We start from the raw sequence: 26464 nt of genomic DNA, 5'->3' as shown, positions 1-26464 counted from the left end.
TTCACCCCCTCCTCACTCCCCATCTATGGCTAAAAGTTGCACAGGCTATGCACATACTTTTATCCATGGCGAAAAGTGGGGAGATAAAAGTACATGCAGGGATTTCATTTTGAAATCCTCGTGCATCCTTTAACTTTTGGACTTTGCATCTGCTTCCAAACTGGTATCAAAGTACCTGGGTGTAGTAATACTCACATTCTCTGCCATCCTCTGAATGTCAAAGGGAGACTCTGCAGAAATACTGAAAATTGCCATCTTAGTGCGACAGTTGAATCGGGCACCTATTTGTACTGGTAATATGATTTTTCATTGGAATGATTAGTCTGGGTTGACCCTGGTGACTCAGGTCTTCCGCCACCTGCATCAGATAGAGCTGGAGATGCTGCAGAGGTAGCACTCATAGCTCCTGGGAGAGGGGGAAGGAGTCTCACTCACGGTGTAATGGCGACACCTAGTGGCCAGATTCCGGGCCCTTGATTCCAGAGAGGAGCCCGGTGCACGATCCCTGGCCAAACGGCTGTCACTGCAATGATGGGTCTATAGAACAGAAGAAAAAATTGCCGAGTACTTGAAAATGAAGGCTCATGGCTGCCAGATCCCAGCTCCTGGCTCTGATTGAGCCTCACGTACAAAGGACCAGGAGGAAGCTTCCAGGTCAAAAAAAAGAACGAGTTTCTTCCTGGATGTGCTTGCTAATGCATTAAGAGTTCAGTATTTACTCAGTTGTGGTTTGCTGCAGTGGTGTAATATGATTTATCTGACTGAAAGTGTATGTTACATTTTACCTGTTTCAGTAGGGGGTGTTGGCTATTCAGTACACAGAATTCTAAGAAAGCTATGCTAGTTTACATGAAAGCAAAAACCATTTAAGTATTCAGTGGGTAGTTTAAAAAAATGAAATCATTAAGATGCCCCATTTCATTCTGATTGGTATTTTACTCCAGAGAAATTAGCGTTCAAAGTGTTTGAGAGCTCCTGTTTAGTCACTCTGACCATTATGCATGTAATTAAATTGGAGAATAATGCTGCGCTGACTCTTACCAGAGCCTCACTCAGATCACAGACATCACGCTCATGCATATATGAAGGAGTACAATACATCCAGTCAAAGAGGGAATGGGTGGGAGATGTAACAAAACAGGGAACGATCATTATTGCAAAAAGTGTAAGAACATAAAATAAATTTTATATATATATATATATATATATATATCAGGACAAAAAAAAATAGAAGGTAAGAGCAAAGAACAGATGTTGATCACTCCCTTTCCATCCCTAGGATTTTTTGGCTGGCACGGATCGGGCAGATATGAAGATGGCTGTTATATCTGAGCACCTGGGACTGAGCTGGGCAGGTGAGTGCTAGGCATCTGAACATTGTGGATCAGTACATAAATGCTTATAGCTGATATCTTTATCCTTTACAATCCCCCCAGCATTGTATTTCCACTGTACTATTATGTTCAGAAGGATTTGCAGCTGTTCATTGCTACAGCATTATCATTGATCAGTAAAAGTATATGTTGTTATACTTGGGTATCATCAGTTCAGGGTAAATTTCAGTCTGTTTCCTGCTTCTAGCCCTGTTGCAGCCACAAAATATGCTTAGTTTCTGAGGAAACAGAAAATGAACCTGATATACAACATTACAGAATTCAATTGTATAATAGTGTTCTCCCAGGACAGCAGGATGTTAGTCCTAACAGATGGGTGACATCATCAGATGGAGCCCGGCACTGAAAACATTTGTCAAAGTTTCTAGAAACTTTAACTGGCACACTGAGCATGCCCAGCATGCCACTATCCCCGCAGCCACGCGGGGTCCCCCTTCAGTCTCTTTTTTTTCCGCGGTGCATTTGCCTCGTGGACTTTGGAGCTCTTCAGTTTCTTTCTTAAAAGGAAGAAAGTGTTATTTTTCACTGGTTCTTTCTTGCTCTGGGGTCCCCCTTTGCGAGTCAGTTCCTTCGGCGTTGGTAAGTCATTTTTTTTCGCATTGTTGCAGTCGGTTCCTGAGTGTCTTCCCTTTGGTGGCCGCCAGCTTTTTTCGATGGCGACTGGCTTCCAGAACTGCCCCCAGTGTCCGCGGACTATGTCCATCATGGACCCGCATGACATTTGCATCCTCTGCCTGGGGCCTTCCCACGATGTTCGTCGGTGCCCCAGTTGTGCCCAGATGACACCCAAGGGCCGGCACTCCCGTCTGGATAAGATGGAGCACCTGTTTGGTCCTCGACAGTCGGCTCCATCGACTCCAATTCCTGGGATGTCGGGCCAGGGTGATCGTGGTGAACCCGGGCCATCACTTTCGGTGTCCCGCTGCAAAGAAAAGAGGGCGGGGGATCACCCCTTGCCCGCGTCGGGCCAGTCCAAGACCTTGGGGCCAGAGAAGGATGGGGCCAAGCACCGACATCGGCACCGACGGTCATCACATACGGTGCCAGCACTGATACCGGAGGGGCACCAGCCTCGGCTGAACCACCTTCGAAGTGGCCCCGGGGCAAAGAGGCCCCATTCTCCTCCAGACCCGGGAGCCCAGAGCGTTCCCCACCGATTCCGGTGCCTGGTACTGAGCCTCCGTGGATCTCGGTGGAGGCTTTGGTTATGACCCGTCCTCCTTCTCCTCCCTCATCAGCACTCACTACGCCTGAATTTCAGGAGGAGTTGGACCGCGTGGTGCAGCAGGCGGTGCTCTGTGCCCTCCGGGGCCTCGAGCAATGACCGGCGCCGGCCCCCATACTGTTGCCGGAGCCAGCATCCTCAATTCTGGCGCCCCTGCTGGAGCGGCTGGATGTCCTGCTTGGAGTCCCGCTGATGCAGCTGGTGCCTGGGGGTCCTTTGGGGCCCCATCTGCCACCGGTTCCCCCCTTCGATGCCATCTCGATTCTGGGATCCGAGGAGGAGGAGGAATCAGCTTCGCGCCTGCCACCAAGGGCAGTGCCGTTTCTACCTGATCCCGTTCCTGGGCCTTCAGGTGCTCTGGAGCCAACGGGTCTGCCGAGGCCCTCGATGTCCCTGGTGCCCTCAATGCCTGTGCGGCCTCCGGCACCTAGGCTGTCTGACAGACTATAGGTGCCGGTGCCTCGGGGCCCAGGAATTAACCTCCCTCCCTGACCTCATGGTGTCGTGAGTGAGGAGGAGACTCCTTACAACCCTTGGGGGCGATGATTCCTCCGAGTTTTCCTTGGAGGCCTCGGATGACCTCCTGTCCAAGCCTTCACCTCCAGACGAGAGGCGCCATTCGCCCCCAGAGGATTTGGTCTTCGCCAGCTTACAGAAGAGGATGCCCGCCATAAAATATTGGAAATCTTCCAATTCGTTGATGTACCAAAGTAGGTGGTGGCTGCCCCGGTGCATGAGGTCCTCCTTGAACTCCTCCATCGGCTATGGGAGCACCCAGGCTCCGTCGCCCCAGTCATCCGGAAGATGGAAGCTATTTATTTAGTGCAGCAAGCCCCAGGATTCCAAAAGAGCCAGCTCCCGCACCAGTCGGTCGTAGTGGAGTCGGCTCTGAAAAAGACTAAGCGATCCCGCACTCAGTCTTCTGCCCTTCCCTTCCCCCCCCCCCCCCCCCCCCCCGTGAAAAGACCACAGGACACTGGATGCCCTGGGCCGCAGAGTCTTCCAGGGGGTGATGCTCATTGCTTGTATAGCAGCGTATCAATTGTACATGAATCAGTACAACCACAACCTCTGGAAGCAGGTCCACGAGCTTGCTGAAGGTCTCCTGCAACAGCTCCAGGAAGGGTTGGAATCCATAGTGCAGAAGGGCTTTGAGGCTGGCAAGCACGAAGTTCGGGTGGCCTATGATGTCTTTGAGACAGCAGCAAGAGTGTCTGCGGCCGGTATTAGTGCCCGGCACTGGGCCTGGCTTAAGGCCTCCGACCTCCGCCCTGAAGTCCAGGAGAAGCCGGCCGACCTACCTTGCACTCACTGCCTGGATGCTGAAAGGCTAGTGTTGCAGTCCCTCGACCTTTCGGAGAATGTGTCACAGGTCCTGGTAGCTTCAAGGAAGCCTTCCACACGGAGGTCCTACCAACTGAAGTGGAGGAGGTTCTCGGTCTGGTGTGCGGAGCAAAGTCTTGACCCTTTCACCTGTCCCACACCAAAGCTCCTGGACTATCTCTGGCGTCTCTCAGAGGTGGGGTTGCAGACTACTTCGATCCGAGTTCATCTGAGTGCCATCAGCGCCTACCACTGAGGAATGGGTGACACTCCAATCTCGGTGCAGCCATTAGTAGGGCGCTTTAAGCCGAGGCTTGCTACAGTTGAAGCCTCCACTACATCCTCCTATTGTGGCCTGGGACCTCAACGTGGTGTTAGCGCAGCCCATGTGCTCCTGCAAGCTTAAACACCTCACCTGGAAGGTTATCTTCCTGGTGGCGATTACTTCTGCCCGCAGGGTCAGTGAGCTGCAGGTCCTGGTGACCTATCCACCTTATACAAGATTCTTCCACGACAGGGTGATGTTAACACACTCACCCTAAGTTCCTGCCTAAGGTGGTGACTGACTTCCATCTGAATCGTCTATTATGCTACCCACCTTCTTTCTGAGGCCACACTCCACCAGGGTGAGCGGGCTCTGCAGTGTGCTCTGGTGTTTTACCTGGAGCACACTGAAGCCCACAGGCAGTCCATGCAACTCTTTGTCTCCTTTGAAAAAAATAGGCTTGGGATTGCGGTGGGCAAGCAGACCCTGTCCAATTGGTTGGCGGACTGTATTGCTTTCTGCTATGAGCAAGCGGGCCTTCCGCTCAGAGGCTGAGTAAAGGCGCACTCAGTGAGAATCATGGCGGCATCCGTAGCCCACTTCCATGTGGTCCCTATTGCTGAGATATGCAAGGCAGCGATGTGGAGTTCCCTCCACACATTCGCAGCCCACTACTTTCTAGACAAGGATGTCAACAGGACAGTGCCTTCGGCCAGTCTGTCCTTCATAACCTGTTCCAAGTGTGAGAACCCAACTCTCCCTTCCTAGGGCCCAATGTGTGGTTCATGTTGCCTCTCATAGTTGCACCCCTGTTGTTGTGGCTGTTGCATGTATTGGGTATCTGTTGGCCCTATATGTTCAGGGGGTAGCCTGCAGCTTGGTATTCACCCATCTGTCAGGACTACCATCTTGCTTGTCCTAGAAGAAAGCAGAGTTGCTTACCTGTATCAGGTGTTCTCCCAGGACAGCAGGATGGTAGCCCTCACGAAACCCACCTGCCACCCCGCAGAGTTGGGTTTGTCTGCAGTTTGTTATTTTATTTGTTGCTTGTCTTTTTTCACTTTGATACGAGATTGAAGGGGGACCTCGCATGGCTGCGGGGATAGTGGCATGCTGGGCATGCTCAGTGTGCCAGTCAAAGTTTCTAGAAACTTTGACAAAAGTTTTCCGTGCCGGGCTCCATCTGATGATGTCATCCATCTGTGAGGACTAACATCCTGCTTGTCCTGGGAGAACACCTGTTACAGGTAAGCAACTCTGCTTTCCCTCTCCTGGAGGCACACATAACCAAGTTGGGTTTTCAGGATTTCCATAATGAATACGCATGAGATAGATTTACATACCGAGTCTCCAATGTATGCAAATCCCTCTCATACATATTCATTGTGGCAATCCGGAAAACTCGACTGCATAGGTGTGCCTCCAGGAGAGGGTTGGGAAACACTGATATATTAGTTCCCCAAATTCTGGAAGTATGCACTTTTGGATAGTCCTGTACACATTTTTCTACTGTCTAAGGAATATGTGGTGTGCATATAAGTGAAACCAGCCATACCATGCACACAAGACTCCATTAACTTCCTTTTCAGTCTCTTACATTAAGGGCCTGATTTTACTAAGGCTTTTTCCCCATTCTGTGTCTCTGGGGAAAAATGTTTAGTAAATGAAGCCCTGAGGAGCTATTTTGAGTAGCTCACATAATTGGAAAGTGTGTGGGTTCTTTTACCGTGTGTACTTTGTAGCTAATTTTCAAAGAAATGGGTAATTTTCCTGTGAAAATTAGCTAGTGTAAAGTATGCACGCTGTAACTGCACGCACATTTTGCTCCTCCTGTATGTGCAGGTAGTAGTGGGGGAGTGTAAAATAGTGCACATACTTTTGAAAATGCCAGGTATGTGCACTGTTTTACTCTCCTTGGGAGCTATGGGTGTGCATATATATATAAACAAAGCTCCTCAAAGTCGTGCAAAAACCAGCACTTGGGTAGACTGGCGCTAAGTGCCAGCATCTGATGCCCTCAACAGAAATCAAATCTGAAAAGTCTGCAGGCTGAAGGAATGAAAAAGTGAAGGTTTCCTGCATATATCCAGCATTTCTCTTATGATTTTCCTTTCCTGGTTACCCAATACTTGTAGAAGTGAGTCAGAGCAAGCCTTGGTCTAGGCTGCTGTTTATCTGATCGCTGCTGTGTGTTGTATTTTAAAAGAGTTGGCTCGGGAGCTGCAGTTTGGGGTGGATGATATTAACAAGATCCGAGTGGAGAATCCCAACTCACTTCTAGAGCAAAGTGCTGCACTGCTGAACCTATGGGTCACCCGCGAGGGCAAGAAAGCAAAGAGTAGGTACAGTACTATCTACATAGAAAATGAGAGGCACATATACTCACACACACAGAGTCAGAATTATCTGCATAGGTAGTGCGAGAAACACACAGCCTGCATTGTCTACATAGAAAGGCACTCTCACCCCCTACAGAGACAGTATTATTGTGCTCTAATGTAGATACACACACAGTGCTCTAATGTAGATACACACACAGTGCTCTAATGAAGATACACACACAGTGCTCTAATGTAGATACACACACAGTGCTGTAATGTAGATGCACACACAGTGCTCTAATGTAGATACACACACAGTGCTCTAATGAAGATACACACACAGTGCTGTAATGTAGATACACACACAGTGCTGTAATGTAGATACACACACAGTGCTCTAATGAAGATACACACACAGTGCTGTAATGTAGATACACACACAGTGCTGTAATGTAGATACACACACAGTGCTCTAATGTAGATGCATACACAGTGCTCTAATGTAGATACACACACACAGTCAACATTAGTGTGGCCAGAGCAGGTACTGATCTAGCTAGACATGTTCGTATGCTTTGAAATGAAGATGATAAACTCTCCTTTCCTCTGAGTAGTCCCTGAGGATGGGTAGCAGTGGGCACTGGGGTGTGTTCCCAGCACATGACTTGTTTCCTCTCTCTGCTGAGGCTGGAGGTGGTCCGGGGTGGGTACATGGTTGCCCGATGTTATTAGGAATGGCAGGAGCAGGATACTACTAGATTTTATGGTGTTTCCCATTAACTCTTAGTGTGGGGCTTGCCTCTCTCTCTTCCTCCCAATAGTGGAGAATTTATACACAGCTTTGCGGAACATCGACAGGAATGAGATCGTGACTATGCTGGAGAGTTCAGGACGTCAGAGCCGCAACCTGACGGGAGACCGGTACTACGCGGAGCGAGATTACTCCCTGTCCCCATCCCAGATGAATGGTAAGCCTCTGCTTTGTTTTGCCTGCACAAGGACCAGAATTCCCTACTCTCCGTCTCACACCTACACAGGGCCAGCAGTCTATTTCCATCTAGATTGTGTTTAAAGATCGGGTGGGGATGCAGATAAAAGTATGCAAGCACTTTAAGTTGCCCCCATTTGACAGCATAAAAAACATGCATTGACACTGCATGCACATTTTTTAAACTTTCGTATGCATGCACAGTTTTCTCTCTCAACTATGTTATGCCTCTGGGACCTTTACTGCTTCTAAAACTATGCACATACTTTTAGCCAGCTGAAAATTCAGTTAGATGGAGTCAGCCATTCTTCTCAGGCAACCCTTGCTTTTATCCTTGTAATTGCCGGCTAAGGCTTTGAAAATGTACCCTTTAGATACTGCTTTTCTTCCGTGAACATTGAGTGGTCGCACAATCTGAACTCGAATTAAGGTTCCCCTTATTAAGGCGCAGATGAAACCCCCACTACTGCACAGTGTCCCAAGGGCTCATTAGCCGTCTCAGCTTCTCCCCACTCCCGCCATTGTGGGACGTAGACAGATGCCCACGGCCTCCTCTCCATCTCCGATTTACACCTGGAAGATGTTCCCTGCTGTTTTAATTCCAGAATGCCACGTTCCTGCTCAGCTGCTGCCCCTGTCGGCAGAGGGAGGGGGCCCTGGGCACTGGTGGAGCTTTCCTGGCCTGCTGGCAGAGGACTCCCGGGGCACAGCCGAAGGTGCCTTTAGAAGGCATTGCAAAGGTGCTAGAGACGAGGTGCAAGTTGGGGAAACTGGAAGGATGTGTAGGGTGAAAGCAAAGAAGACCCCTGTGGAGGGAGATCCGTGGAGAGTTTTAAAAATTGCAGAGCACTGGAAGAAGAAACCATGTCACATATCTGTTCTAGCAATTTATAAAACCAAAACGTGGAATATTGGCATTAGCTAATTAATAGCAAATTCCTGCTCAGCAAACCGGAGAATTTCCAACTCACACATCCATTTTAAAAAAAATCTAGGTTTTTTAAATCTCATTATCTTCCATTCCATCTTCTTAATGGGGAACACTGGGCAGCAGATCAGTGGCAGAAAAGTGCCCCTGACCTCTGTGATACCCTGACCTCAGGTAACAGAATCCACCTCTGCATGGACTAATGCTTTAATCATTTCTGCTTCTATTATAATCTCATCATCAGAGCACGTGATGAATGCATATATGAATCCTATATGCAACATAGGCAGTGGTTAGCTAGCCTTCTGGTTCCCAACCTTTTTTTATGTCGTTGCACAGCACCCGCCCTCCCTCTCCCTCCTTCCCCACCCCCAGCATCATCACCTTTCCTCCCACTTCTTGGGCGTCACCACCATCCCTTCCCACCTCCCTGCCATTATCACATTCCTTCCCTCCCACCCTCCTGGCATCACCATGTTCTCCTCCCACTCCCTGGCACCATTATCCCTTCCCTTCGGCATCACCATTATCCCTTCCCTTCCCTCCCTCCTCCCCCCCCCATTTTCCCGGCATCACCGTTGCCCCTTTCCTCCTTCCCTCCCCATTGGCTTCATCGCGTTCCCTTCCCTTCCCCCACCCCCGTGGCAGTACCCATCTTCCCTTCCCCTTTCGGGATCACCTCTATTCAGCAAGAGAAATTGGGTGAGCGGTGTTCCTTACCTGCTGCTGCCGCCTCCACCTCCTGAAGTCAGAACCACCTGGGGCCCAGCTGCAGCCTTCTGAGACACTGCCAGCCCGGCCCAGTTCTGACTTCAGGGAGAAGGAAGCAGTGGCAGGTTAAGGGGCGCTGCTCGCTGACGCCTCTTGCCGGCAGGCAGGGCCAGGGGACACAGGGGGAAAAGAGAGAGAGAGATGAAGGCTGCTCCTGGCAGCAGCAGCAGCTGCGACCTGCCCTGTCTCCTTTCTGTAGAGGGGGGCCAAAATTTCATGGCACACGAGAGGGTCCCCCCCCATTGCAACGAGGGTTGGGACCCTCTTGAGCTAAAACAGCTCTTGTGACCGCAGGGAGATGTTATCTGTACGAGAGCCAGCTGACTTGCTCACCCTGGCCAGCGAATCTCTGGCGGCTGTACCAGGCTTCCCTCCTTTGGTCTGTGACTGTGCCTTTCCCTCCCTGGTTCTGTCAGAACCATTTTACTCTGTGAGATTTTAACTTGTATGCATGCCAAGCAAACAGCCAAGGGCTCAAGGAATTGTCCTCTACCTCCCTCCACACAAGCACATTGTACAGACATAGTTGGTTTCTTTTGCTGCCTGTAAAATGATGGGTCCTTTGTATGCATTATTATTGGCAATGAGATGTGTATTAATGTGCTCGAGGTAGAGACACCTGTAAAAGTCACCTAGCCCAGACTGAGAATGTATAGCGCTGTCTTATTTCTCTTCCTGAATGATGGGTATTCTCTCTTTTTCCCTTTTTGTTGTTTGTTTCTTTTTTTTTCTGATGTACTAGTTTATGCTGAGCAGGCCAATGCCTGTGCTGCAGGAAGCTCTACAACTTCACCTTTCTCCTCTGACCTCTGACCTCATCTTGACTCCTTGTCCTTTCACCCTCCTACACTACCTGTCTCCACTGTTTCCACCTCAGCCAGGTTCTGTGAGTGCTGCCTGTGCCCCAGACATATACCCCGTGCTTGTCGGCCTCTGTGTGTGTGCATGTACTTACTGTGTATTCATGTGCACCTTTTCAAGAATAACCAAACACTCTGTCAGACCCTCGCCTTTCATACCCCATCTTGTAAGGCTGCTCGCAGGGTAACTCTCATTATGTATATAGAGCCCATCTCACAATATAGCTTTTTCTTTATATCATCTTTGTTTTCCTTAGCCTAGGAAAGTTATTTGGAGATGCCGAAAAACACCGTAGCTTCGATCTTTCTCAGATGGCAAATTATTTTAATGTTAAACAATAAAAGCAATAGATTACTGGGGAAAAGAAATCTCCCACTTGCTCTGTCTTAGAAACTAAAATAAGATGCACGCGCACACACGCACACACACACACACACACACACACATGCACACATACACACACACGCACACACACTCGCACACACAAACACGCATACACACACGCACACACACACACACACATATACACGCACACGCACTCGCACACACACACACACACACGCACACACACACACACTTTCTCTCTCTTTCTCCCATGGCTGGGAGGATGGCACATACAAGGACAAAGAAAAAGAAGAACCCAATGAGCAAGAGGCAAGTAAAACCTCAAAGGAATCCTTACCGCGTTAAACATACCCGGCTCACTTCCCAGTAGGGATGCGCCTTTCAGTCTGCCAGTTTTCCAGAACAAGGTGGCCATGCACGTTGTGTTTGAATATCGGGGGTTATGTGGCTAAAAGTACCCCTGCGTCCCTATGCATTTTAAAATGATGGTACGAGATAGCCACATGCCTAGAACATGTAGATTTTTTGGGGGGAGGAAATTTAAGAGGACATTTTCAAAGCCAGGGAGATCTATCCGGGTAATTTGGCCTTTCTGTAAATCGCCTTCATGCGATCTGAATAAAACTACGCGCGGGGCTCCATAGTGCACGTACATGTAGCCAGACTGGAGGGGGAAGGTGTTCCTGGGAGGTGAGGGTGGGGATAAATTGGATTTTAAGGATCTACACATGCTGTTTTCCACTTATTTTTTCCCCCGTAGCAATTTTTTTTTTTTTTACAGGGAAAGCTGTGAGTGCAGTCAGCGCCGAGCGTGTTGCGTGCCTTTGCAGAAACGGCACGCGACATGTATTAATAATGCAGTGCAGTTTCCCTTTGAAATCTGGTGCTCAGTGGACTGGCGGACTTTGTATCTGGGTGGGCTCTTTGAAATGTTCTCCCTAAATACTCCCGTGTGCTTTCTGCCCCCTGATTCCTTTACCCCAGAACAGTCAAACCTATGCTCGGGTACGGCTGACCCAGGCAGGTTAAATTCTCATTTAAAATGTATCCCGTCATATGCGGTACGATAGGTTTTAGCTTCCTCAAGTACCAGCAGGAATCGGACAGAAATGTTTGGATTCGTTCAGGTCTGATAGGGTGTTGGGCTCGGAGAAGAGGCGACCAAAGGGTGAGGTAGGATTAGGGTGGAACATTAGGGAATGGCAGACTGCAGTGGCCCGGTGGTGCTGGGGGCTGCCACCATGGAGGGTCACTCTCTCAGTTTACGCCCGGGTCTTCTGCATCCCGGGTCAGTCGGGGCTGGGATTGCTGCAGAGGTAGCTTTGGCAGCACCGGGGGAAGAGGGTCGTTGTCTTCAGCAGGGGGGTGACACCTGGCAGCTGGATTCAGAGTCGATGATGCCAGGGTTTTGTAAGGAGTCCCGGTACATGGTCCCTGGCCGTCGCTGCAGTGAGCAGGACTAGGATTGATTTCTCTTAAAGTAGGTGGAGAATCCTTGGGTGGTTGCGAATGAAAGCTCAGTGGTGCCAGCATCCCAGCGTTTGGTTCTGATTGATCTGGAAGAAAAAAAAAAAAAAAAAGAGAGCAGGAATTTCTGGCCCAAAAGGAAATGGTATATAAAGGGCTGTCTCAGGGTTCAGTTTCTGGACTCAGCTGCTTAGCTTTTTGCCAATCAGGGCTGGTGATGCTGCAGAGGTAGTGTTCACAACCCCAGGGAGGGGGAGGAGATATCACTCCATGGTGAAATCTAGTGGCTAGACTCAGAGTCCGTGTTAGCCGGGTACCAGAGGTAGCTGTGATCCGTGACACCCCCCCCCCCCCCCCAGCCAAGGACTGTCGCTGTGATGACTGGGCTGATTTGGAAGAGGATATAAACATGGGGAGGGGGTAACCCTAGGTGGTTGTGAATAAAGATTTATGGAATTGGGGTCCTGCCCTGATTCCAGTTGAGCTAGAGGTATAAAGGAATAGAAGGGTACAATCAGGCTAAAAAGAAAAATCAGAAATGGTATATTTAACATAAATTGCTGAGTCTCTGGAATAGTCTGTATGATACAGAGGTGGAAACAGACCCATAGACCATGGGTTCAGACAAGCTGAAGGTAAATAATATAAAGCTAGCAAATTTATATACTCACCTTGCCCAAAGTGAACGGGTAGGCCAACTGGTCCTTGTCTGCTGTCACCTAAAGGGTTTTTTAAGGCTCCCCTGGCCTCTCGTGTCTGTGTAGGTGCTTGCTTGGGAGCAACTGTCTAATTAGGGTCTTGGATTCCCAGAGGATTCCACTTTTATTCCACATTAGTGGCGTGCAAGTTTTTTCAGGTCTGAATCATCAAAAAGGCAAGCAGTCTCCCTAAAACTAGATTCTAGAGAGATTATAAGGTATCATTAATATTTCCGGGGGGGGGGGGGGGGGAGTTGTGTGTGTTTTATTGAGTGGTAAATATGCATACCTATTGCTGTAAATCACTTTGGATGGCTCTTTGAGATGGTTAATAAGACAGTTTTAAATAAATGAATAAAAATACTCAAGGGTCTAGCTGATCATAGGAACTCTTGATCGTAATGATCCTGAGACTGCTTCTAGAATTGGCATAGAATCCTCTGTGCCCCATGAGCCCTCTAGGGAATCATGCAGCGAGTAAGGTGCTCTGTATTATGAAAAGTCATTTGCAGAATCCTGGTCTTTTAGCCCTTAGAAGAGCACCCAATTAACCAAATCCCTGGGGGAATTAGTGTTCCTTATTCAAGCGCCCAAGCACCTTTCTGAGTCTGAATTCTAGTTCTAAACAAGCTGGAAGAATGTAAAAAGGAGGACAAAACAGCCATAAAGCAAATGGGAAAACAGTGAACACAGGGCTTGACTGAAAGCGAAAGGCTACTTGTGGTGCTGCAGAAAGCAAGGCAACTCGGTAATTCCTCTGTGAGACCATGGAAAGTAAGGATGAGCTCCCAAAGACTTAGTAATAACTCCAGACTGAGCAGAACACAGGCTGGCAGCGCTCCAGCATTGCCTTCCTCCCAGTCCAGCAGAGGGAGCTCGGTAAAGACTTCAGAGCACAACCCAGTATGTTTTGTCTCTTCCGCATACACCCACAGATTTCAGGGTCGAGCAAAGAGGTGCAAGAGTCCTACAAGTCAGCTTGCACAGTTTTGAATTTGCGCCTCTTTTACCCAGAAATTCTACTTCCCACAACCTTAGTAAAGTAAAACATTCCATGGAAATAATTATGCGAACAAATATTGTTTCAAAAAGCGAAATATTAAAAAATGGGCAAACATGCTACACAGTGGCTTCTATGCCAGTTTTTTTTTGCATGCATAATATTTTCTAGGATTCTTCTCCACCACAGGCTACAAGAAATGAAATAATTGAGCGAAAGTGCTCTTTTTAAAATTTTATATTTATTAATCTTATATCATAATTACAAAGTATATAAACTTTGCACAGAAAAGTGCTCTTTAAATAAACTGTGCCCACAAACTTGCTGGTAGGTGCTGAGCATGTCTTGTATCTGAAATTTAAATCTGCCTCCTTGGTACATACACCATATCCATTCATGTGCTTACAAATACGTGTGCTCGTCCATAGCCACACACTCACAGTTCCAGCCATTTATTTATTTATTTATTTACATATTTTAAACCATTTGTAGCCCCATTATAACAAACCAGTCATGCTAAGCGGGTTACAGCACATACATTTCATTAAAAAAAACAAACCACAGAGAAAAATATACATTTTTCAAATAAAAAAATGCAATCCGAAAATAAACATTCTCAAAAGCAAGCACTTTACCCTACAGATGAAATCAGACCTTCTCAAATGCTTCTTTGAATAAAGAAGCTTTCAATTGCTTCCAAAGTATTTTTATATCATTAATTGCTCGCAGAGCACCGGGCAGGGAGTTCCAGATTGTGGGCCCTACTATAGAAAATGCCCGATTTCTGGTTTCTGTTAGACATGCTAACATACAGATAAATACATTATGTAAACAAACACACTACACTTAGGGGTAAATAATCAAAATGCCTGCCTTGCAACAAACCCCCTGGGTTATTTTTTACTGCAGGTTTTGTATCAATAGATAAAATAAGTCTACATAGGTATTTTGCTTTGATTATTGCCCAACGAAAAATTGCCTGCTTTCTGTTTTCTCTATGGATAATTTCTCTAGAAACAATATGTGTAGATTTGTAAAATCATACCTGCGCATATTGTTCCTCTCTCTACCCCCAGAAACACAACTAGCATATGTGGATATAAGTGTGCGCATTGTTCATAGCATGCATGCTTTTACCAGCAGACAGCTTAGAAAACATTCAAAGTCCCCATTTCTGCAGGTAAATTTTTTTTTTTTTACCTGCGGAAAGGCTCTGAATATTAATGTCTTTGATACCATCCTCTGCAAAATCCAGGAATCACCGACTCACAATCTGTCTGTGTACAAGAAACCTAACACCCATAAATACATTAATCACACAAGTATGTTATTCATACAACATACCTTACACACACACCATAGAAGATGCCAGCACTTAGGGATCATTTGGTCCACTTAGTGCTCGCCTGTCTATTGTGTTCTCACAGGTCTTTCTCCATGGGCAATCAGGAACAAATAGCCACACAAGTGGGTGACATCATCAGATGGCGCTGATGTGTAAAAAAGATCTCTCACAGTTCTCAATAAACTGAAAAAAAAGTCTTTGTGAGCATGCATGGGAGTTCCTACGCTGCTGTCCCTGTGCAAGCCAAATCAGTTTTTCCTCATCTGTGGTTGTGATCAGATATAGAGGATTTTTCTCTCACTTTGCCTTCACTGTGATTTTTTTTTTTGTAATTTTATTTTTCCTGTTTTTCTCAGTTTTTTGCGACTTTTTCAAGCAAAATTTAAAAGAAAGAAAGTAACAAGTAAGTCACCAAAATCAGGGAAAAGCCCACTTAAATTATGTAGTAAATTTCACCATAAAATGAGAAGCCAGGACAGACACAATTTTCGCATCATGTACCTACAACCAGATATAGGATCATGAAGCTCAAATATCAGTTGTCCTCAGCTTCAGAAAGAGAAAACTCCTCCTCAAAAGGCCGAAGAGTAAGAAAATCAGAGCCTAGAAATACTAACAAGGCTAGTTCCTCCTCTAGAGGACCTTCCAAAAAGAGGAAACATGATTCTTCAAAATCGGTGGATAAAAACCATAAAGATGAAAAATTGGCACATCCAAAAAAACACTGCACCAAGGAGTTGGTGCTGGAGCATTCATTGGCGCCAAGCATATTGGTGCCATTTACATCGGCACCATGCTCAAAGTGCCAGAATCAGTACCCACGGTACAAAACGTAATACCACAGAGACAACTAAGAAAGTGTATTCTGGCAAGAGAGTCAAAATGGCATCCAGTGCGGAGTCACGTCCAGTTGCTGTTCGCTACCTTGATTTCGTTGAATCTTTTTTCTGCATTATGTCTCCTAAAAGGAGACTATTTCTTCTCACCTTGAAGAACAGTCACTGATTACAGTGTGCATGTCTCTTGGAACTATTGCTACAGGGGGGAATATCCCAGTTGTGGGAACTAGCGAAGGAGCGCTACTCTCACCAGGGGACTTGGCTTCACTCAGCCCCCTTGCTCTTTGACCCCCACTGGCTCAGAGGTTTGGCCACTTTGAGTCATCAGTTTTGAAGAATTTTGAGGTCATAGACATGACACCAGTGGAGAGAGCTCGCAAAGCTGTGTGGGAGGACGTACAAGCTTTCCCAACTCTGCTAGGGAGAACTGGAGGTGAAATGGAGGTTACCAACCCGACACCCCTGGAGTTTTCAGGGGCTTCAGGATTGGATATTGGTGGAGTTCTCCCCATGTCTTCCCATTGCACAGAACAGCATCAGCCTCTGGGTGAGTTCCATCTTTCATCGATAAACAGGCTGTAGTGACCCTAGAGGCATTGTGGGAGTTAACAGCTGGGCTTGGGCATACAATAAAGGACTGCAATAAGAAAATTGATTTCCCTGTATGTACCCGGATCAGTCCAGACTCCTGGGTTTTGCCCCTCCTCTAGCAGATGGAGTCAGAGCAGTTATCAAAACAAAACTCCGCCTATAAATAGGCTGGTGCCACCTACAGTTCAGCAGTATTCTTCTGTCTCCAGCAGATGGTAGAGGTGCCCAACCTACAGTCTGGGCTGTATGCCTAAGTTGATTATCTTGTGTTTAGTTAGTTTAGGGGACTTTTTTGTCTTTTGTTTCTGGATTATTTCAGCTTTATTTAAAAAGAGTATAAAAGAAAGGAGCTTGTGCCAGCACAGTGGTCGTTAGCCTCCCAGGTGGTCATTAGGTTCTGAGAGAACTATCCCCCACTGGTCTGAGGCAGCTGCTTCATAGGGTCGAGGGCCCTACTTATCTTCTCAGCAGCTGGGTGCGATACCGGGGAGCCCAGCTCACTCCACCCGAAGGGATCAGCACATTGGACCACTGCTGGGAAAGTTTTATAATTTAAAAAAAGTTTTGCTTTCGTTTTCTCCCACGCCGGCTCTCTCTCCTTCACTCCCTGTCGCAGCGCGGCATTTGCCTTTCGTTTTGCTGTTTATTCATTGAATTCTCTTTAATTTATTTTATCTTTATTTTGCTGTCATGACTCAATGCCGCGTTCATCCGTTTGCCAAGTGTGCGGGTCGGTCCGCGTGCAGCTCTCCAGGGAGGGCCTTTGCTCGGCTTGCATCCCGGGGGGGGGGGAGGGGCTGTCAAGAGCCAAATATATATATATATATATTAAAATGGCAAAACTAGTTAAATCAAAGTCTGCCCCAGTCCCGATTGGGACGTCTGCTGCAATTCACTCTGAGGCTGATCAGTTCCCGTTCAGCATGGGAACAGGGGACCATTTTCCAGTCATTCCAGGGTTGTCTCTGGTGCAGCGCTGGGGGAGGGGGTTTTACCTCCTCCTCTTTCTCCCCAGCAAGGTTTCCCAAGGGACAGGGAACCTTTACAGCCTAATTCCACTGCAATGGAGAATAGCCTCAAGGGGGCCTCTGACTCCTCCTCTTCCTCTTTTTGTCACAATTTGTGTTATTGCTTCATAAAGCTTACAAGGAGAGGAAGTTAGGGAAGCTGCAGTCTGGTAAAAAGGTCGTTTCTCAAGGATCTAAGCCCTCTGCTAAGAAAAGGTCTACCTCTAAGGGAGGTGCGGAGCCTGCTCAGCCTAAGCGTACGCCACCAAAGGGGGCGTACGCTTAGGGGTTCCCCAGATTAGGGGTTCCCCAGATTACTACGGATACTTCTAGTCAGGATTATGATCCAGATGACCCAGACCTCCTGCCCAAGCCCCCACAGGGGCTGGATGTAGACCCTGATTTACAGCACCAAGGCACAATGCGTGGGACGCATGCTGCAGAAGGGGATGACCCTAAGGTGGTGCGCCTCTTTAGAAAGGAAGAGTTGGGTCCCCTTATTCCTTCTATTTTAGCTAAACTGGGCATTGAAGGTCCCCCTGAGGAATCTAAACTGGGTGCTATGGATCCGGTGTTGCTGGGTCTGAGAGGCCCTGTTTCTTCCTTTCACTTTCATTTCTTGGCTACAGATTTGCTCTTCCGGGAATGGGATACCCCGGACCTGGGATTGAAAGTGTGTAAAGCCATGGACAAGCTATATCCTCTGCCAGAGGATGCTTTACAGCTGCTTTGAGTACCCAAGGCAGATGCGGCAGTGTGCGCTGTTACCAAGAAGACCACGATCCCAGTTACTGGAGCTACAGCACTCAAGGACCTGCAAGACAGGAATTTGGAGGTGCAACTTAAAAGGATTTTTGAGATTTCAGCGCTGGGAGTGCATTCGGCTATTTGCAGCAATTTCGCCTTACGAGCAGGTCTCCACTGGATTCAGCAGTTGCAAGCTAACGCTGCCTTATCAGATGAAGAGGCGGCCCAGGCAGGTTGTCTAGAAGCTTTGGTGGCGTACAGCACGGATGCACTACATGATCTACTGCACACATCGGCTAGATCCATGGTTTCAGCTGTCTCAGCTCGTAGGATCCTCTTTTGAGAAACTGGTCGATGGATGTCTCCTCCAAGTCACAGCTAGGGTCCTTGCCCTTCAAAGACAAACTACTTTTCGGTAAAGACCTGGAAGATATGATCCAATCTCTGGGGGAGAATAAGATTTCTAATTTCTCCCTGCGGTTAGGAAACCAAGCGAAGAGTGGTGCAGGACATTTTGCAATGACTTCTGCAACTAGGGGCCATCGTCTCAGTGCCTCCGGAGGCAAGAAGGAAAGGCCATTACTCCATTTACTTCATAGTGCCAAAAAAAGAGGGATCCTTTTGGCTCATTCTGGATCTGAAAAAAGTAAATAGATGTCTCCGGGTCCCCCGGTTTTGCATGGAGACGCTCTGGTCAATCATTGCCTCTGTGCGCAAGGGAGAGTTTCTAGCATCCTTAGACCTCACGGAAGCAGATCTTCATATAGGCATTCAGTCAGACCACCAGAGGTTTCTTCGATTTTCGGTACTGGATCAGCATTTTCAATTTCAGGCTCTGCCCTTCAGTCTAGCCACAGCGCCCAGGACATTCACCAAGGTGATGGTGGTGGTGGCAGCCCATCTCCGCAGGGAAAGGTTGCTGGTGCATCCTTACTTGGACGATTGGCTGATTTGTGCAAAATTGAAAGCACTTGCCCAGGAGGCGATTCAGAGAGTACTTCAGCTCCTGCAATCGCTGGGATGGGTGGTCAATTTCACCAAGAGCCGACTGGAACCCACTCAGTCATTGGAGTATTTGAGTGCTCTATTCAACACTCAGCAGGGCATAGTTTTTCTTACCACGGAACGCATCTCCAAGCTGCAAGTCCAAGTAAGAGGTTTAATGCTCAAGCACCCACCCAGAGTCAGAGATTATTTACAGGTTCTCGGGTCGATGACTTCAAGATCAGAACTTGTACCCTGGGCCTTTGCTCATATGAGGCCTTTACAGTCCGCCTTGCTTTCCCAATGGAACCCAGTCTCCGAGCTTTTTCATCTACCTTTGCCGCTTACGGAGGCAGTGCGATCCACTCTCAACTGGTGGTTGGTGACAGACAATTTAGTTCCCCTGGAAGTGCCCGACTGGACAGGGGTCACCACCGATGCCAATTTCTCTGGTTGGGGAGTGGTATGCCAAGGGAAATCAGTACAAGGACTTTGGTCTCCCGTTGAATCTCTCTGGTCGATCAATCGACTAGAAACCAGGGCGGTATGGTTGGCATTGCAAGCATTCCATCCTCTCCTCCAGGGCAAGTTGGTCAGAATTCTCTCAGACAATGTGACCATGGTGGCGTACATCAATCGCCAAGGAGGAACCAGAAGTCAACCGGTGGCGATAGAAGATCAACAATTGATCAGCTGGGCAGAACAAAACTTGGCAAGCATAGCAGCATCTCACATCGCCGGTGTGGACAACGTTCAGGCAGACTTTATAAGTCATCACCATCTCGATCCCGGGGAATGGGAATTGACGGACGCGGTTTTTCAACTCATTTGCGACGTATGGGGCACGCCCAGCATGGATCTCATGGCGACATTTCGGAATGCCAAAGCTCCACGGTTCTATGCTCGGTGGAGAGAGACAGGAGCAGAAGGGGTAGATGCCGTTGTGCTACCTTGACCCACAGAGGTTCTTCTGTACATCTTTCCGCCTTGGCCATTGATCGGCAAAGTGCTCAGGCGGATAGAGATCCATCCAACGGAGGTCATCCTGGTAGCTCCAGAATGGCCGAGACGTCCCTGGTTTGCGGACCTTCTCAATCTTTATTTATTTATTTATTTATTTATTTATGGATTTTTATATACCGGGAGTTCCTGTATACAATACATATCGCTCCGGTTCACAGTTAAACGGTAATAACTACTGCCGTGTGGCAGTTTACATGGAACAAATCAGAACTTGATCTAATAAGAATAAGCGAACCAACTAACTAGTTTCAACTTTTAAACAAAAAAGATAAAAAATAAATAAAAAAGGCAATATAAATCTTAATTAAAATAAATAGTGCAGAGAATAATACATTAGAACCAAAGGACAGGGTTGTTATGGGTTGTTATATAAGTTAGTTCTTAGCTCTCTGGGAATGCTTGCAGGAAGAGCCAAGTCTTTAATTTTGCCTTAAAAGTGGTATGGCACGACTCCAGGCGGAGGTCTGGTGGTAGGGAATTCCAGAGGGACGGTCCCGCAGTTGATAGAGCGCGTTTTTTCAGCGAGGATTTTGCGGGCTGAGTAATCATTCTGTTTTGGTATGCACTTCTAGTCGGCTTGTCCGAAGTATGTAGTTGCAGCTTGAAGGTTAAGTTGAGTGGGGATATGCTATGAAGGGCCTTATGCATCATCATGCTGCTTTTGAACTGTATCCTGTATTTAATGGGGAGCCAGTGAAGGTGCTGGAGGATCGGGGTGATGTGGTCTCTTTTTTTGGCGTTGGTGAGAATTCTTGCTGTGGCATTCAGCACCATCTGGAGGGGTTTGGTAGAGCATGCAGGAAGTCCCAGCAGAAGTGAATTGCAATAGTCTAGTTTCGGGAGAATGATGGCTTGGAGTACTGTGCGGAAGTCTCTGTAGCGTAGAAGTGGCTTTAGTTTCTTTAAAACTTGTAATTTAAAGAAGCATTCTTTGGTGGTGTTGTTGACGAATTTATTGAGGTTGAATCTGTCATCTAATATCACACCCAGATCTCTGACTTGTGGTGAGGTGGTGTATCCTGAGATGTCTGGAGAATTGCTTGAGGTCTGCGCGGTGTGTTTTTCCGGTGCTATTATCAGGATTTCTGTTTTGTTGGTGTTCAGAACCAGGTTGAGGCTGCTTAACAGCTCGTTGATGGATGAGAGGCATTTATTCCAGAAGGCCATGGTCTTGTGTAAGGTGTCCGTTATGGGGATGATAATCTGAATGTCATCCGCGTATAGGAAATGGGTAAGCTTGAGGTTGGAGAGTAGGTGACGTTATCAAATTTGCAGATGATACAAAATTATTCAGAGTAGTTAAATCACAAGCAGACTGTGATACATTACAGGAGGACCTTGCAAGACTGGAAGATTGGGCATCCAAATGGCAGATGAAATTTAATGTGGACAAGTGCAAGGTGTTGCATATAGGGAAAAATAACCCTAGCTGTAGTTACACGATGTTAGGTTCCATATTAGGAACTACCACCCAAGAAAGAGATCTAGGCGTCATAGTAGATAATACATTGAAATCGTCAGCTCAGTGTGCTGCAGCAGTCAAAAAAGCAAATAAAATGTTAGGAATTATTAGGAAGGGAATGGTTAATAAAACGGAAAATGTCATAATGCCTCTATATCGCTCCATGGTGAGACCACACCTTGAATACTGTGTACAATTCTGGTCGCCGTATCTCAAAAAAGATATAGTTGCAATGGAGAAGGTACAGAGAAGGGCAACCAAAATGATAAAGGGGATGGAACAGCTCCCCTATGAGGAAAGGCTGAAGAGGTTAGGGCTGTTCAGCTTGGAGAAGAGACGGCTGAGGGGGGATATCATAGAGGTCTTTAAGATCATGAGAGGTCTTGAACGAGTAGATGTGACTCGGTTATTTACACTTTCGAATAATAGAAGGACTAGGGGGCATTCCATGAAGTTAGCAAGTAGCACATTTAAGACTAATCGGAGAAAATTCTTTTTCACTCAACGCACAATAAATCTCTGGAATTTGTTGCCAGAGGATGTGGTTAGTGCAGTTAGTGTAGCTGGGTTCAAAAAAGGTTTGGATAAGTTCTTGGAAGAGAAGTCCATTAACTGCTATTAATCAAGTTTACTTAGGGAATAGTCACTGCTATTAATTGCATCAGTAGCATGGGATCTTCTAGGTGTTTGGGTAATTGCCAGGTTCTTGTGGCCTGGTTTGGCCTCTGTTGGAAACAGGATGCTGGGCTTGATGGACCCTTGGTTTGACCCAGCATGGCAATTTCTTATGTTCTTATGTTCTTAGGTGACAGAGTGGGAGAAGATAAATGTTGAAGAGGGTGGGGGAGAGTGAGGATCCTTGTGGTACTCCCATATTGGCTTGGATGGGATGAGATTCCTTGTTATTTATTTTGACTCTGTATGTTCTGTTCTCTAGGAAGGATTTAAACCAGTTGAACGCTGCTCCTGTGATGCCGATATCTGTGAGTCATTGTAGTAAGCTGGTGTGATTCACGGTGTCGAACGCCGCTGACAGATCCAGGAGTGCGAGGAGGCAAGGATGGCCTTTTTCAAGATTGAAGTAGTTAATAGTGATTCGGTGTTCTTATTCTTCCGGAATCCAAATTGGTTATTGGTGAGGATATTGTTGTCATCGAGGAATTCCGAAAGTTGTCGGTTAACCACTTTCTCCATAATTTTGGCTAACATAGGAAGGTTTGCTATTGGTCTGTAGTTAGCCGGATCTGTTGTGAGAAGGTTGGGTTTTTTGAGGAGAGGTTTGAGCCTTGCAGATTTGAGTTGATTGGGAACTTGGCCTTGGGCGAGAGAGCGATTAATGATATCTGCTAGTGGCTTGGCTACGATGTCAGGGATGGAGCTCAGCAGGTTTGATGGGATATGGTCCAGGGGGTGAGAAGATGGTTTTATCTTCTTGAGAATGTTTGCTATTTCCAAGGTGGACGTGGGTTCAAGGGATGTGAGCTCTGGTGTGTGAGTGTTGGGTTGAAGAGCGGGTGCTGTAGATGCTTGCGAGCTATGGAAGCTGGTGATGTTGGTGTGCGGGGGTGTCCCTTTGAGAGGGGCAACGAGAGTGGTAATTTTGTTGTCAAAGTAGTTGGCCAGCTCGTCAGCTTTTTTAAGAGCTTGGTCGTCTGGGATGCACGGACCAGGAGGTTTTGTGAGGGCTGAAACATAGGCGAAGAGTGCTCTTGAATCAAATGAGAAATGGTGTATTTTTTTGGAAAAGAATTCTTTCTTGGTTTTGTTGATTTCGGTTCTGTATGTGTTAAGACATGATTTGTAGTTGAGGAGGGATGTTTTAGTTGGGTTTTTTCGCCATTGGTTTTCTTTGCTTCTAAGCTCGTGTTTGCGAGACTTCAGCTCTGTAGTGAACCATGGCTTCCTGTTGTCTTTGTCTGGGTTGATGGTCTTTGTTTTCATGGGACATACTTGATCGACGACCTTGTTGGTGATGTTGAACCAAGAAGCTGTGGCTGAGTTGATGTCTGTGAGGTCTAGGTTCTTTAGTTCCTTAGTCAGATGTTTGCTTAGGTGGTCTCCTGAGCACTGTTTTCTAACCGAAATGGAGATAGTTTGAGTTGTGTGGGGGGGAGGTTCAGATATCTCTAAAATAGATGTGATGATGCTGTGATCAGACCAAGGTACTGTGGAACAGGTAGGAGTGGAGTGAGATGAGAGACCTTCGTTAATAAAGATGAGGTCTAAGGTGTGACCTGCTTTGTGGGTGGGATCTTTTACTATTTGTCTGAATCCCATATGGTTGAGGGAGGAGAGAAGAGTTTTACAGTTAGAGGATTGAGGTTGGGCATCCACATGGAGGTTGAAATCTCCCAACAAGATGGCTGGTTTTCCGGAGTTCAAGTGTTTTGCTGTTAGCTCTATGATAGTGGAAGGGTTTGATTCAAGAATGCCGGGGGGGAGCGTAGATTAGTGCAATGGTCAGATGTTTAGAGTTAAATAGCGCGAATTCTATGTTTGCTATGGAACTGGATGTCTGTAAAGTCAGGCCTAATGGTTTCTTGGTTGCTAGGAGAAGGCCTCCTCCTCTTTTTTTCTGTCTGGGTATGGATAGAATATCGTAGTTCTGGATAGGAAGCTGGTTAATAAGGGCAATGTCAGTAGGTTGTAACCAGGTTTCTGTTATGGCGCAAATATCAGGTTTTGAGTCGGATAATAGGTCATTGAGTATGGTGGTTTTCTTGGATAATGATTGCGCGTTGAACAGTGTGAGTGACAGGAGAGCCAGGCCAAGGCATTGTGTTATGGGTGTCAGCATGATGGGCCGGATTCTCTGTTGGCGGTTAAGGTGGGGGGTAGGGAGCTTAGGGGCTTTCCACCTTTGGTTGTAGATGATGGGGATGGAAAATGGATGCATGGTGGAGAGTATGAGCGGATGAGCGGAGAGGATGAGTGGGTGTGTAGACAGTTGGCAGTGGTATCCTCTAGGCTAGAGGTATCCGGGCGAGGGCGGTAGACTCCGCTCTGGGACTGTAGGTATGTCTGGGAGGGTCCGATCAATGCCTTCCCCCGGTGGGTCTCGGTGCCAGTTGTACAGACCTCGCACTGATGGAGTAGCTGGAGCAGGTAAGGAGGGTGATTTCCCGTCGCCGCGGTTGATTTAAAGGGCTCCTGGCTCTGCTGCTATTGGCAGCTGGGGACTGCTCGGGATAGCTGCTTGGCGGGTCGGAGGAGGGCTGAGGGGGCGCCTCGATTCGCGGCTCTGTGCCTCGAGGTCGGCACTGGGGGCTGCTGGGGGTAAGGGTGCGAGCAAGGCCTTCTAAAAGCGGTCGCTGCTGTATAGGGCTTATCTGGACAACCAGTAGGTAAGGATACCTGGCTTCTGGGCTGCTCTTCTGGGCTGCTCTAAGGGGCGCTCAAAGGGGCAAGCCCCTTTGTCGCGTTCCTTCGACGCGCGACGCCCGGCGCGCGACGCCTAGCTGCCTCTCGTCGATTTAAGCCAAAGGGGCTGTCCCCCGATTGGCTGTGCGGCTGAGTTTCCGATTGGTTCCGGCGCGGGAGGAGGCGGAGGAGAGGCGCGGTTTGTGTCGGGACAGCCTCGTGGTCGGCGCTGGGGCTGCCGTGGGTGAGCTGATAATTTTAAAGGCCTTACCCCGGCAGGTCTCGGCGCCGAATGCGCAGGCCCTCAGCGATCCCCTGAAGCTCCGTTTGCAGTGAAAAGGATTATTTTGCCTGCCGCTCGTCGATTTAAGCCTAAAGGGGCTGTCCCCCGATTGGCTGTGCGGCTGAGTTTCCGATTGGTTCCGGCGCGGGAGGAGGTGGAGGAGAGGCGCGGTTTGTGTCGGGACAGCCTCGTGGTCGGCGCTGGGGCTGCCGTGGGTGAGCTGCCATGGAGGGCCCGCTGCGGTTTCCAGTTCTCCCGGACCTGCTGCATCAAGGGCCTGTTTGGAAGAAGTCAATCGCTTCTGTCTAGTGGCATGGCTTTTGAAAGGCAGAGGTTAAGTCGCAAAGGCTGTTCTCCGGCTGTAGTAGCCACACTCCTCCAATTGGTAAGACTTCTACCAATCTCACGTTTGTTAGAGTATGGAAAGTTTTTGAGACTTGATGTCTGGATGAAGAGGTCACACCTACCCGGTCTTAGGTGTCAGATATTCTGTGTTTTCTACAATCTGGTGTAACAGTTTGTCATGTAGTTCCCTCAGAGTGCAAGTGGTGGCGCTTGGTTGTTTGTGTGGATCCATCCAGGGCATAGCATTAGCTGCACATCCGGATGTAGTTTGTTTTCTTAAGGGAGCAAAACACTCGCGTCCTTCACTTTGGCATCCCTATCCGTCATGGAGTCTGAATTTAGTCCTCACTGCTCTTTGTTCAGCGCCTTTTGAACCCTTGAAGAGATCGACTCTAAAAGTTCTTACCTTGAATGTGATTTTTCTGGTGGCCATTACATCGGCTCGTAGGGTGTTGGAACTCCAGGCACTTTCATGTAGGGAACCCTTTTTGCGGATTTCGGATTCGGAGTTTCTTTAAGGACAGTTCTGTCTTTTCTTGCTAAAAGTGGTTTCCTCTTTTCATGTCAACCAATCGGTTGATCTGCCGGCCTACACGGAGTTAGACCGTTCGGATCCTTTGGCTGGTGACTTGCGGAAGCTTGATGTTCGCAGAGCTTTGCTGCATTACCTAGAGGTTACAAATTCGTTTTGTGTGTCTGACCATCTCCTTGTGCTGTGGAGCGGTCCTAAATGAGGACAGCAGACGTCCAAAAGTACTATAGCTCGTTGGCTAAAAGCGGCTATTAGTTTGGCCTATCTCCTTCAGGGTAGATCCCTTCCTACGGGTCTGCGTGCCCACTCTACTCGTTCGCAAGTGGCGTCTTGGGCAGAGTGTCAGATGGTATCACCACA

At 47.7% G+C, this 26464-nt stretch overlaps 1 protein-coding gene across 1 annotated transcript in view; it reads left to right on the top strand.

Annotated features, from left to right (window-relative positions):
• Nucleotides 1–1288: 1288 nt before the first annotated feature.
• Nucleotides 1289–26464, top strand: part of LOC115082444 (ankyrin-1-like) — a 64840-nt gene continuing 39664 nt past the window's right edge. Inside the window, exons 1-3 of the mRNA XM_029586672.1 lie at nt 1289–1355; nt 6414–6545; nt 7350–7496. Of these exons, the coding sequence (XP_029442532.1) occupies nt 1310–1355; nt 6414–6545; nt 7350–7496 (325 nt within the window). The 5' untranslated portion in view covers nt 1289–1309. The remainder of the gene's footprint in view (nt 1356–6413; nt 6546–7349; nt 7497–26464) is intronic.

The sequence above is a fragment of the Rhinatrema bivittatum genome, unplaced genomic scaffold (assembly GCF_901001135.1).
Source record: "Rhinatrema bivittatum unplaced genomic scaffold, aRhiBiv1.1, whole genome shotgun sequence".
NCBI classification, from domain to species: Eukaryota; Metazoa; Chordata; class Amphibia; order Gymnophiona; family Rhinatrematidae; genus Rhinatrema; species Rhinatrema bivittatum.
This window is presented reverse-complemented; position numbering and strand designations above follow the sequence as displayed.